At 38.3% G+C, this 13,338-nt stretch overlaps 1 protein-coding gene across 2 annotated transcripts in view; it reads right to left on the bottom strand.

The window, feature by feature from the left end:
- Window positions 1-408: 408 nt before the first annotated feature.
- Window positions 409-13,338, bottom strand: part of asap3 (ArfGAP with SH3 domain, ankyrin repeat and PH domain 3) — a 45,750-nt gene continuing 32,820 nt past the window's right edge. The window contains 16 exon segments of one of the 2 annotated variants that reach the window (NM_001365099.1): window positions 409-1,846; window positions 2,195-2,323; window positions 2,825-3,026; window positions 4,194-4,413; window positions 4,673-4,877; window positions 4,997-5,101; window positions 5,486-5,553; window positions 6,862-6,977; window positions 7,075-7,160; window positions 7,749-7,929; window positions 8,046-8,137; window positions 8,505-8,638; window positions 9,690-9,856; window positions 10,097-10,145; window positions 10,737-10,824; window positions 11,380-11,449. In NM_001365099.1, the coding sequence (NP_001352028.1) occupies window positions 1,772-1,846; window positions 2,195-2,323; window positions 2,825-3,026; window positions 4,194-4,413; window positions 4,673-4,877; window positions 4,997-5,101; window positions 5,486-5,553; window positions 6,862-6,977; window positions 7,075-7,160; window positions 7,749-7,929; window positions 8,046-8,137; window positions 8,505-8,638; window positions 9,690-9,856; window positions 10,097-10,145; window positions 10,737-10,824; window positions 11,380-11,449 (1,987 nt within the window). In that variant the 3' untranslated portion in view covers window positions 409-1,771. 2 annotated transcript variants of the gene reach the window in all.

Here is a 13,338-nt window from a genome sequence, read left to right on the forward strand (position 1 = left end):
ATGCATTTATGTAAGTATGTATGTATTATATAATCTTTACATCAAATTACAAAAAACGAATTAGTAATTGTGTGAGGCGTTTCTAATGCAGCATATCTATGGGGCTGAGAGTAAATTTGATGTTATTCTCTCCTCTGGCTGCTGTCATCAGTCTCGCACAATTTTGTTTCTTTTTCTGAAAGTCTTGATAACATCTTCGAAGCGTTTTTTATTTATCATATTAGCAAATAGGATTGTAAAAACAATATTTGTTGTACTCACCAATTAACTGCGCTCTAAGTTTACCCAACTCTGCCGTCTTCCGCTACTGAGAAACCCAGAAATGTAAAAAGGTCTAGAGTCAACAATAACTGATTAGAGCTTTTTTGATCTATTGTCTGATTAACCCAGAAACAACAAATGCAGTTATAGCTTTCAAACATTTAATTGTCATCATCCGTTCTCAGACACAGATGGAAAACACTATTTTAAAGAAAATACAATCATGTTCAGAACAAACTAGACATGACTTTTGTAAATATTATAAGATGACAATGATACAAAATGGTTAATAGCATCGTTTACAAGCAGCTTTACCGTTTGCTTTCCTAAAACACAAAGTCAGCTGAACCGCTTTGGACCTCTGCTGCCAACATACTGGACACTTTCATCTCTGCCCGAAAAATTCTTCACAGAAGTCAATGAGATGGCAGAAGGGAATACATCTGTTGTGTGCTTCAGCTTATCAAACATTTATACAGCGTCTGCTAAGACATGTCCCAAATGCAACATAAACTTCCTCCATCTGAAGGAAGACCCTATAAAACAAAAGCTAATGCTGATCGATAACAATACAGACACGGAAGAGACAATAACTTTGGGTGGCATAAAAAATATTTTGTTCTGTTTTTACTGAATGCCAATTCAGATTTTATGTGTGCCTACAAATATGAGAATTTAATCTTTCTCTTTACTGTAGACAACTAAATATTACTCTACCAAAACAAGCAAGTCATGAATTGAGCTTTAAAAATAACCATGTTTGAGCTTTTAAAAATAACTATTAGGCATCGGACTAACATATTGTTTGTGTGTGCACTATAAAGTGTAATAGTGTCTGTACTGTGTTGGTTACTTGATGTATTTTGGGTTTCTTTCGTAAGTTGCAATACTGAAGAATACTGAAAAATCTGCAGTCCAAACCAATCAGGCATTTCTGAGGTTCCTAAAAGTCTTTGTGTGCCTGTTTATGAATAACCCTCATGTCCGGGAATCAGCAGCAATAGGAGACGACGCTGCAGAGGAGACAGATGAAACCAAATCCACCCTCCTCTGTCTGGTGGACCTGCTGTCTGGCCAGAACTAATGGGCACGTCATAATGCCTGATGGTATAAAATGATATCCAGAGAGCACCAACCACAGGATGAGGTTCAGCAAATGAGTCCAGTGCCTCCGAGTCTGGCAACAATCTTTTTTAGAGACCTTCAACTCCAATAGCTTCGGCGTCAATAAGATACAAGAAGTGCTGTCAAACAACAAAGCCCTTTTTTCCGCCAAAGAAGTCCAGTCATTCGAAAGACGTACCTGCCAATCCTTCCGTCCAGATGAACAGCTGAGATACGTTCTGAACAACACTGAATGGACCGATGGATCATCTTACCGTGTCCACACTAATGCTGTGAGAGAGTCTGTTCTCCAGTCTTTCATCTTCTAAGTGCATGTCACCGCTACTAGGTCCAGCGGATCTGAAGATAAAAGCAACAGTCTAGACTGGCTCCACATGGTGTCATCTCATTCTCCTAATTTATGTACATAGTTGACTGGAAAGGTGCCGCTTCTAGAAGGTTCTCCCTCTATGTGGCCCACCTGGGGGAGAACGATTTTGGGGATTAGACTCTAAATTCATTCACAGATTTAAACTCATGGCAAATAAACACAGGAGGGGGACAAAATATCCCAACAGGATTAGCAATAGCTGTACATTTTGACATTGGAGAAACATTATTTGGTCCCCATGAGGAAAATGGCTCATAAATTACAAGAAATTCAGTGTTTTGAGCATGCAAAAATGCAGAATGTCTCCTGTGAGGGTTGGGGTAGGGGGATAGAGGTATTAACTAATACAGGTTGTACAGAATAAAAACAATGGAATGTCCACAAAAACAAACCTGTGTGTGTGCTTTTTTTTTAGTGTGATAGAGTTTGTATACTTACCCACCAGTGTGGGTCATCAGTTGCTGTGACTATTATGACCTCGTTCTTAAAAAAAGCCAGATGATTGGCTCCAACCGCTCTGCAGTCAACCAATGCTTTGACCTTTTTGGGCCTTTCCCTTAATGAGATCTAAAACAAACAGATAATAAATACTTTAGCAAGCCAAGACTGAAATACATTACATGAACATTAAACACGAAATCATACAGTTGATGACTTTAATACAGAGAAATGCTCAAAACAAAACAACTAAGGCTTATTCCCTGTTTTACCATGCATTTTCAGGGATCTGATTACAGGTGGTCAGTTAAGAGCATTAATATTTATACCTGGTATTATTAACATTTAGATGAGTCTCATTTTAAAATGTTCTTTTCCCTCAGATATTTGATATCATTCAGAAAAAAATTGGAGTCTGTGTCAATCAAAGACTGCATGATTTTCTGTGAATTTAATCGACTCTGAATGTACACAATATGAAAACTAGCATCATCTCCCTTGAAAAATCTGCACAAATGTTGTGTAGCATATTCCACCTGTACATGTACAATGTTCACAAACAAAATATACTATATAAACATAGAGAAGGCATTTTTCTTAAAACTAAAGATCACTGCTTTTTATTATTACCATTGCGTTTTTTCGTGATCGAGGTGGTGGCAGTAAGACTGGCACCGCGACACTGTTGTTAGCATTAGCTGGAGGAGGTGCAGGGTTGGAAGCCGGACTGCAGTAAAGTTCCTCTTGACTGCCTGCATAGCCTGGAGATGGAGCTGAACCCTTTCCTTGACTGCCGCCACTCGTCCGCCGATATGAGGTTGTCTTCTCTGAGCTGCATACACAAATTTCAGTGATAATATATCAGAATATGACGCATACATATTTACAGAAATGCAGATTTCAGGGGGTGTTACACTAAATTTAATAGAAATACATTAAACGGGCTTAAATTCAAAATCAGAAATTTGAATTCTCAAAATTTACAAAACATTTTGTTTTAAACCCGTGTTCTTTCTATCGCATATTAATATTAATAATACATTTTATTTGTATAGCACTTTTCCTACATACATGCAACTCAAAGTGCTTCACAAACAACAAACAAGCATTAAAATAAACCACATAAATATGTATAGACAAATAAAGCATAAAAACAACAAATATATACTCAGAGAAAAGCATATATGTACACGCATATAACCACACAATCACACACATAATAGTCCTCACATATGCATGCACACACCATACATGCATACATACATACAGTACACCTACACAATATAGATAAAATGCATACACTTCACAAATTGTTGTATTCATACGCAATTTTAAAAACATGTGTCTTAACACGCTTTTTAAAAACATCAATGCTGGGGGATCCTTTTACTTCATTTGGGAGACAATTCCAAATATTTGGAGCATAGTAACTAAAAGAAGTGCCGCCAGATCACATCAGGTTTACAGAGTGAAATTCTAAAAGTCCAGCACTAGAAGAGCGTGGTAACAAACGAGAAGATATTTTGAAGAATGTTCCTATTGACTTCAACTGTAGGTAAAAAAAATGCAATGAAAAACAATGGATTACCAAATCATATAGATCTGTAATAACACAGGAGTGAATAAATGACAGATTTTGTTTAGTTCAGATTTTTTTAGTGAATTATCCTTTAAACCAGGCCCAGACTAGGTCCTGGAGAGGCGGTGCCCTGCAGAGTTTAGCTTCAACACACCTGCCAGGAAGTTTCTAGTTTACCTAAGAACTAGTGGGTTATGTTATTTCTAACTGCAGTTAGAGCTAAATTCTGCAGGACACCGCCCTCTAGAACAGAGTTTGGGCACCCATGCTTTAAACAATACTGATAGCTCATATGTAGTTCATTTTTTTTAATGCAACTGTAAATGACAGTAAAACTAAAATCTACAATAATAATAATGTACAATACTGAGGAAATATCTGGCCTCAAGTTAAAGCAAACGCAGAATTGCATTGACTAACCTGACAGGTCCTCTTTGACTCTGGGGTGAGGTGGAGTGATTTTTGCCCTCTGCCCCTGAGAACGGCTGTCCCTCCCAGAACACGGTCTGTCTCTGTCCTTTAGATGGCCCGGTGCTGTGAGAGCGTGCAGGTGTGGGTCCACAGGGCTCTGGAGGTGTGGTGCTAATTTTCTGAAAGCAACCCGTGGGATGAGAACTCTGGCGGTACGGAGTGTGAGTCTCTGGAATGGAACCCGAAATCTGAGGATCTGAACGTCCTGTGGGGACACATATTACCTATGACCGTGCTGTGGTTTGTCTGGAATAAACCTGCAGGGTTTCTATAGAAATCTACATATGCAACCAGCTCACTTCATCTTTTCAAATAAAATAAAATAATTTTTGTTTGTCTATTCAATTTTGATCAGCTCAACATTCAGCTCTTTTGTCGATGCTTAATTCCAGACTTCAGCAATTAAAGGCTGATAAACAGCATCTTACCTCTCTGTATTGCTTTAGCTGGTAGTGGAGGTGGCATGTGACCACCAGTGGGGGCGCTGTTGTTGGGTGGATTTCGATATAGGAAGTCAATGTTCTCATAGGTTCTGGCTGGACAGCTTTTATTTAAATTCCACGCAGAAGAGCAGTGCCCGTTCACACCAGTAGGGGGAAGTGGAGACCGTGATACTTTAGGATGAGGACTTGCCTAAACAATGACATTGAGCATTTGTATTTAGATTTGGAATAAAAAAAAAAGAGAAATCTGTTTTCCTGAGGACTACTTTGCTAATACAAAAATTCATATAGTATGAAGTCATAACAGACCCTTTCATCCAGATCGTCTTCACTGTCATACATGTCCTGTGGCATCTCCCATGTGTATTCAACATGGATCTGAGAGTTAAACTTCCCACTGTGTGCCAATTCCAACTGAACATACACAAAAAAGATAAGAAATATCATAGCCGGCTCACATGGTTACAGTTTTGACAAGACTGATATAAATAAGATACAGCAAAACAAAAACTTTATAATCAACCATCGGGGACTGCATGACCCCGGCCTTTAATTTGGCAGAAATGATATTAAACTGCATCATTATTGTATGCTTGCTTTATGTGATGATATAATTATATGCAGGGGATGTTGCTTAAGAACACAGTCATATGAGACTTCAGGATATTAAACAGGATAAAGTTTAACCAAGTCAACCTGGAGATAATATCTGTACAAACATGTGCTCGCATACACAGACAAAGCCAATAAAAGCTTTGTATCAGCAGTCTGTGTACGTGTACAACATGTGAAACTCACCAGTTCAATACACTGCATGTGCTGCAGTCTCTTGGCAATGTCAAGAGCCGTCTCGCCCGCAGAGTTCACTACAATAAGAACAATAGAAGATCACAATCAGACAAAAGATTTATTTGTCTACCGAACTACATTCCTGAATGTGTGTCAATCATGCTCATAGTTGCACAGTCTGTTTATATATCTACCCGTCCATCCATCTATCTTATCTATGTACATGTCCATTTATTCTTTCATCCATCCCTCCACCCATCTATCCATCTGACTACCCAACCATTTTTCCACACACCTATCCATTCATCTTTACACCCAACCACCCACCCACCCACCCATCCATCCATCCATCCATCCGTTTATCTATCCATCTATCTATCTATCCATCTGTCTGTCTGTCCGTCCATCCGTCCATCCATCCAGCCAAAAAGGGAAGGAGACAAATGTAACTTTTTTCTATTTATTACAAAACAGTACTGCAAGAAACTTTTGGTTTTAATAAACAAAATGTAAAACCTGTATTTTTAATCAAAATAAAATGAAGAAATAATCAGCTGAATAAAAATAAATTGTAAAATATTCAGTACTGTAAAACATTCACTGTTACTACAACTGTTGCTGATAATGCTAAATGTATAAATCTAACAATCTACTTTGTATAGCCCTTATTTATTTTTAAGTCTCATTTTCAATGAATGATTCAGTTATTTACTTGTACAATTTTTTGTTTCATTGCTAGATGTGTCATTTTAAGAATTATTGATTGGCATATTTTTGATGACTTGTAATAATGTAATTGCTGCCTAAAACTTTCATTTTGAGCGTCGTTAAATGCATAAGACTGATTTTTAATCATTACCATAAACGATGAGTGGTTTTATCTAAACTATAAACTGTTATCCCAGTATTTCTGTGTTATTTGACTGTTTGTAACTTCATAACTAACTCAATAGACTGAGTCTCTTTCTTGATTTTTGCGTTTTTAGAATTAAATGCAGTGATTGGAAAAAAACATATGCAAATCACCATCATTTTTTATTTGTTTTGTCGGTGTTGAGATCCTAATCTTTTAATGATTAATCATGCAGCTTACACATGACAGATTACACAATGCATTAATGCAGGTTAAACAAGAAGCGACAAAAAACAACTTTAATGAAACCCACCACATCTAAATACACACTACACTTACTAACCATCCAACCAACCATCCAGTCATCTCATGCATGGAAACCACTAAATAACTTTGCATCATTCAATGTCATGCATTGAATTGCATTATTCAATTCAATGCATTGATTCTCTATCCATAAATCATTTCTATCCATTTACCATCCATCCATCAAATGTTCATCGCTGAAACCAAGTTAGTTATTTTTGCATACCTGTATGTAAAACAGCCTTTGCTTTGAGCAGAAGTTTCAAACACTCTGTTTTTTTGTATAATGCACAGTAATGAAGAGCTGTGTTTCCTTCTACAGTCTTCTTTTCCAGGCAGCCACTGTGAAAACACAGAGAGGGAGAGAGGAAGAGCGGTCAGCTGATGGACATCCTAAACGTTGCTGATAGATTGGAGATGACAAGTAGATTTCTCTCACCAGTTTTGTGCAAGAAAATCCACCAGAGCCAGAGAAGTCTTATCAGACATGCGCACAGCTAAGTGAAGACCGGTCTCCTTCAGATCCTGTGAGATGCAGAAAAGCATGAGATAAAGTCATTGGCTGCTGCCAACCAACTACTGTGTTGGCGAAACAAGTGTGCAGTTATTCGAGTGTGAATAAGAGTGACAAAAATTCATGAACTGGACTTTTGAGTTGGCGTACTACAATTCTCCACTTGTAAGTATATGTAGGTGCACAAATATAAAACTGATGATTCAGTCATTAAAGTCAAATTCTGCTTAAGATAAATAGACCATATAACACAGACACACACACACACACACAAAACAAACTCAAACACAAGCAGAGCAGTCATTACACAGCTTGTGCTCACTTCCTGAGTGGGCTGAGGAGAGGAGAAATCTGATTAGAGATGGGGAAAGAGAGGAAATACAGAATTACAGAGAGCGAATGATGCATGATTAATAACATCCACACAGATGTCTTATTTCTACTTATGCATTTCAAACTGATCAGGTATAAATAAACCTACTACAAACTTAACCGCAGGAAATCTCATATGGAATTGAACATCTCAGGAAATGTCTGAAGTCAGAAATGGAGCAATGGAATGTTTATGTTATCATAGTGGTGGGGCTGAGCTGTCTCACCTGTCCATCGGGAATGGCGACTGGTTTAGACAGGTCCTCTCCCTCTGCATAGTGCTGCAGCAGTGACATGAGGTCTTTGCTCCTCACAGTGTCAAACACGCGGTATGCTTCAGAGTGCTCTTTAGGGAGAACATAGCGCCGCTCTGCATACTTCGCTACAATGTATTCCTTCCTCGCTGTCCTGAGATGCACAAAAACAAAATGAATCAGAAAAAATTCTAAAGCACAGCTACTATCAGCAAATACATGTTGCTGTTATCAAGACGCTGTGTTTGTAAACTACACAATTTGACTCACATGTCACTCTTTGGAAGTGGCTTGACTGCATCATTGGGTAAGTTGACCTCCATGATGTCATTAAACCTGGCATTTCCAATGCTCACTGCCAACTGTGAATCAAAACATATCTAATGAACACATCTGTACACTTCATTCATGCATCCAGCTTTGTGCATCCATGTTTGCCTATATATCCAACTAAGCAGTAAAATAATAAAGGACACTAACACTTGGGAAGATTTCTCCTTACTGTAAGAGGTAAAAAGTTCACATAAACATGTACAGATGAGAAAGAGTCACTCGTGAGTAACTGCTGACTCAGTCCCAGTGGATTATGGGCAAAAAGAAAAAAAGGAAATACGATATGTGCAATTAGAAAATTAATGGTGTGTGTGTGTGTGTTTAGTGGGCCTCAACATAGAAAACATGGAAACCACCCATACTCTCAGAATAAAAGAGAAGTGTGTGTGTGTTTACCAGAAGCTCAGAGGTGCTCAGCACATCGAGAGTTAAAGACTGAATTCGTGACTGATGTACTCCGAGCTCACGATGGATTCCTGAACACTCGATACAGGTGAGAATGCCCAGGTTAGTGGAGAGCCATGTGGGATCTAAAGAGCAAAAGTAAAACATATGTTGGTGACCAATATAGTGTTGTTCAGTAACTCAGAGAAACTGATTTGCATACAAATGCCATTAATCGTCTTACACAAACAAACCAATGTAAGTATAATGCATAATAGGACCCCTTTAAAATTATGATGTTTATGCCAATGAAATTAATGTGGAAAATAAATAAAACAATTATTTTAATATGATTTAAAAGGAATAGCTCACTCAAAAATATATAAATAAATAAACTGTCATCATGATGTAAACATTTTTTAGTGGTTTTCATCTTCACTGATAGGACAGTGGTGATTTACATAGAGGAAAGTGAGGGGAGCAGAAATAAGGAAAGGATTGGCAAAGGACCTTGAGCTGGGAATCGAACTCAGGTCGCTGTAAGCAACTTGGTGCTATGTGTTGATGCACCAACCACTAGGCTATCGGCGCAGACAATGATGTACTCACTCTATTTGGACTTACTTTCTTTTACTGAACACAAAATGCTGGAAATCATTCATTAGTGGCTGTCAAATTATTTGTTTTTGTCTACTAAGGATGTCAATAATAACCAGTTTTTAGTTTGTTTCAAAATATCTTATTTTGTGATCAACATAAAAAACAAACAGGCGGCACAGTGGGTAGCATTATTGCTTCAAAGCAACAAGGTCGTTGGTTCGAGCTCCAGCTGGGTAAGTTGGCATTTCTGTGTGTGTGTTTAAGTTTGCATGTTCTCCCCGTGTTTGCGTGGGTTTCCTCCGGGTGCTCCGGTTTCTCCCACAGTCCAAAAACATGCGGTACATGTGAATTGAATAAGTTAAATTGGCCATAGTGTATGTGTGTGAATGGAAGAGTGTGTTGGGTTGTGGCTGGAGGGGCACCAACTGCTTAGAACATATGCTGGATAAGTTGGTTGTTCGCTGTGGCGATCCCTGATTAATAAAGGGACTAAGCCAAAAAGAAAATTAATGAATGAATGAGTTAATTAATTAGTAAATTGTAGTTTCTGGGTGAACTATTCCTTAGCAAAATGCATCAAGAACATCTGGTGGTGACCTGGTGCTCCGCAGTCACAGCAGGACTCATTGCCGGGCAGGTTTCTCAGGCCTGAGATGACAGCACGGACAAGCTCTTGCAGACCACTGTCCTGAAACTGCAGCTGATCTCCTCCAAGAGCAGTGTTTAAGGCCTCCTCTTTACTGTTCTGCAGCACAGACACCCATCTGCAACAAGACAAGATCTGCATTCATATCTCAATTCTCCAGCAAACAATGATCTTTTAGGAACATCTGCTGCATCTTTAACGGTTCATTGTCTTCCTTAATCTTTCTCCTTCCTTATTCCCTTCCTACGCTTGAGCAGCAGGTTTTGAACCTGCTTTTTTTGCAAGTCTTCACATGTCGCTCTGCAGCGTGTGATTCAATAGTGCACAGCGAAGTGTGGGTGTGTGTTTCAGCTCTTACATCATGCATTCTTGCTCATCCTCAGCCTGGAAATGGTATGTGCGATTGTCTAAAAGGGAAAAAAGAGAGATATTAAAAGGTGTGTCTGCGTTTGGAGGGCCTCTTCGAAGAGGAAACATGGAAAGGCATCCTGACTCTTAGGAGGAAATAAAAACAGGTCAGAACAAGCCATTCCTAATCTTTTCATTATCCACACACACACACCTATGGCTCAAAACCTTATTTACATTCTTCTGAACACCTACATGCATACAACACGGATCGTTTGACATTGTATTTCACATCTGATTTTCCAGAATGCATCACATGCTGGTCAGTAGATCCAGAAACACAGAATTATTTCCAGTCATGCATGTTGAGGTCATATTCATATCATGCTAGTCTTTGGATTGATTCAAAATAACACAATTTTCTTACTATGCCTACAATATTAAGTATAAATACTCTGGATCTCATAAAATACCAAATATAGTGATGTGTGAATGTATTACATATTTCACTTTTAATTTTTTAATCAGTAGGTGATATACAGCATGCACTATTAATAAAATAGAAAGCTACTTTTGCATTCTAAAAATAGTCATTACCTTCATACCACAGCAGAAAAGAAAAGGGGTCAAAAGGACAGAGATCAGCTTACGTGTAACTAAATCAAACGTCCTCTTTTCCTCAGGGTTGGGCCGCACCTGACATGTCAGCAGATTGAGTTTTGCGGGTGGTCTGTTGATCTGAGGTTGAGAGAGAAGAGAGATAACAGATTCAAAACACATGCTCGTCACATACATGGTCACCTGCTAAATTAGATGCAAACATTTCTCACTTACATTTAAGCAAGACTAATGTTAGAAACGCAAGTATAAGCTCAAGTAAAGTTTATGGTTGCTAAAACACTGTAAAAGCTGAATGCAAAGACATGCCAGGAAAGGTTTGGAGTTTTGACAATGCAGATGATTTCAGATTAAACACTTTCATGCATTCTGGCCTGCATTGTGTGGTTCTGAAAGGAAATCGCTAATACACAAGCGATGAGACACTTCCATGTAGCATGGGAAAATCTGACTGCATGCCTCGGAAGCTCAAATAATCAGCCTCGAGACTGTCAGAACAGACTTATTGTGCCATCACTAATATCAATGTGCTATTTATGTACATAAGAAAAATTACTTGGGCATTTAGCCATTTATTTTTGTAAACAAAAAGATCATATAATCAGCTTATTAAGCAGTGTAATGCAATTAATTAAAGTGGAACTGAAATTTGTGTTTGTCTCTCTAAAATCTCACCGTGCTGTGAGAAATGGTGAGACAGCCATATTTCACCCCACACTTCCTCTTCTGCCAAACCTTTCTGATCCTGAAACACAAAGATTATGTGAAACCCCCTAAACAATCCACATCTTATATTTATCAGTATCAGCATAAAAGCTCCAAACCAATTAATTACTGCAAAGAAACATTAAAAAGAGAATTCTGAATTATTATCCTTACATTAAATATTGCAATTGCAATATTTTGTACAGATGTAGCATAATTTGTTTTAGAATGTGAGAATTAAGAAACATAACACAACAACGATTAGCCTTTACTATTCTAAAAACATTTTTAAAAGATTCATTTGTGCATCTTACATTAGTAGATTAACTGTGATCATTTTATTTACAGCTCTATTTTCATCAATAAAATTAAAAACATTACTGATAACTATTATTTTTCAGATACAAATAAACAAAATTAAACAATTGCATTCAGATGGCTTTAGCAATGAAAAAACAATGATGGCCTAGTTTGCATTACTATATAAACTCTATAAACAGAAATATTTAGGAGCCAGTTGTTCAATTTATTGACTTATAATTAATATGAACTTTCTCTACAATTAATAAAACTAGATTAATCTCAACCACTAATTATTATTCTAGGTAAAACAAAACAGTAATGTAGTTACTGTAAGTATTCACAGCCTTTGTCAATACTGTTGATGCACCTTTGGCAGTCTTTTTGAATATGATGCCACAAGCTTGGCACACCTGTCTTTGAGATTTTTGCCCATTCCTCTTTGTAATACCTCTTAAGCCCTTTCAGAATGGATGGGAAGTGATGATGTTTAGCCATTTTCAAATCTCTCCAGAGATGTTCAATAGTATTTAGGTCTGGGCTCAGGCTGGGCCACTCAAGGACATTCACTAAGTTGTTATGAAGCCACTTCATTGATAATTTGGTGGTGTGCTTAGAGTCACTAGTCTTCAACTTCCTGCTGCGGAAAAACATCGCCACTGCATGATGCTGCCACCACCATGCTTCACTCTAGGGATGGTATTAGCCTGGTGATGAGCGGTGCCTGGTTTTCTCTTAATGTAACGTCTGGCATTCACTCCAAAGAATTCAACTTTAGTCTCATCAGACCAGAGAATTTTGTTTGTTATGGTCTTGGAGTGCTTCAGATCTTCCGTCTGGCCACTCTATCATACCATAACATCTCCTCTCTCCAAAGAGGAACGCTGGAGCTCAGACAGAGTGGCCATTGGGTTATGGATCACCTCCCTGACTAAAGCCACGGTCACACTAGAGTTTGTGTGTGCGAAATTCTTTCATGCTGCGCTGCAAAAAGAGGCGGGATTTAACAAGCTTATTAGACATTTTAAACCGCGAGCGTTTGCTCCATATTTTAAATTTCTGTCCAGAGATGTCATGTTTTGATCCTCCACTGATCTCACACAGTCAAGTGATGTGATTTCGCAGGTCAGAGTACATCAAGCTTGAACTTTGCACTGCAGCAACCTGCGAAACTTAACGCATGACCCCACGTTTCTGGTCTGACGCATTCGCGTGCTTATGAATGGAAGTCTATGGGAGGAAAAGCCCAGTGTGACTGCAGCTTAGGGCCCTTCTTCCCTGATCTCTCAGATCCAACAGTCCTAGTGGATCCAAACATCTTTCACTTACTGATAATGAAGGCCACTGTGCTCACTGGAATTTTCAGAGCAGTAGAAACTTTTTTGTAACCTTCCCCAGCCTTGTGCCTTGAGACAATCCTGTCTCGGAGGTCAACAGACAGTGAACTCTAATTAAGCTGCTGAAACATCTCAATAATGATCAGTGGAAACAGACTGTACCTGAGCTCAATTTAGAGCTTCACGGCAAAGGCTGTGAATACTTCTGTACATGTGAATATTCAGGTTTTTTTTTTTTTATAAATTTGCAAAAATTTCAAAAAATCTTTTTTTTACATTGTCATTATGGGGT

Source organism: Danio rerio, chromosome 17, assembly GCF_049306965.1.
Source record: "Danio rerio strain Tuebingen ecotype United States chromosome 17, GRCz12tu, whole genome shotgun sequence".
Classification (NCBI taxonomy): Eukaryota; Metazoa; Chordata; class Actinopteri; order Cypriniformes; family Danionidae; genus Danio; species Danio rerio.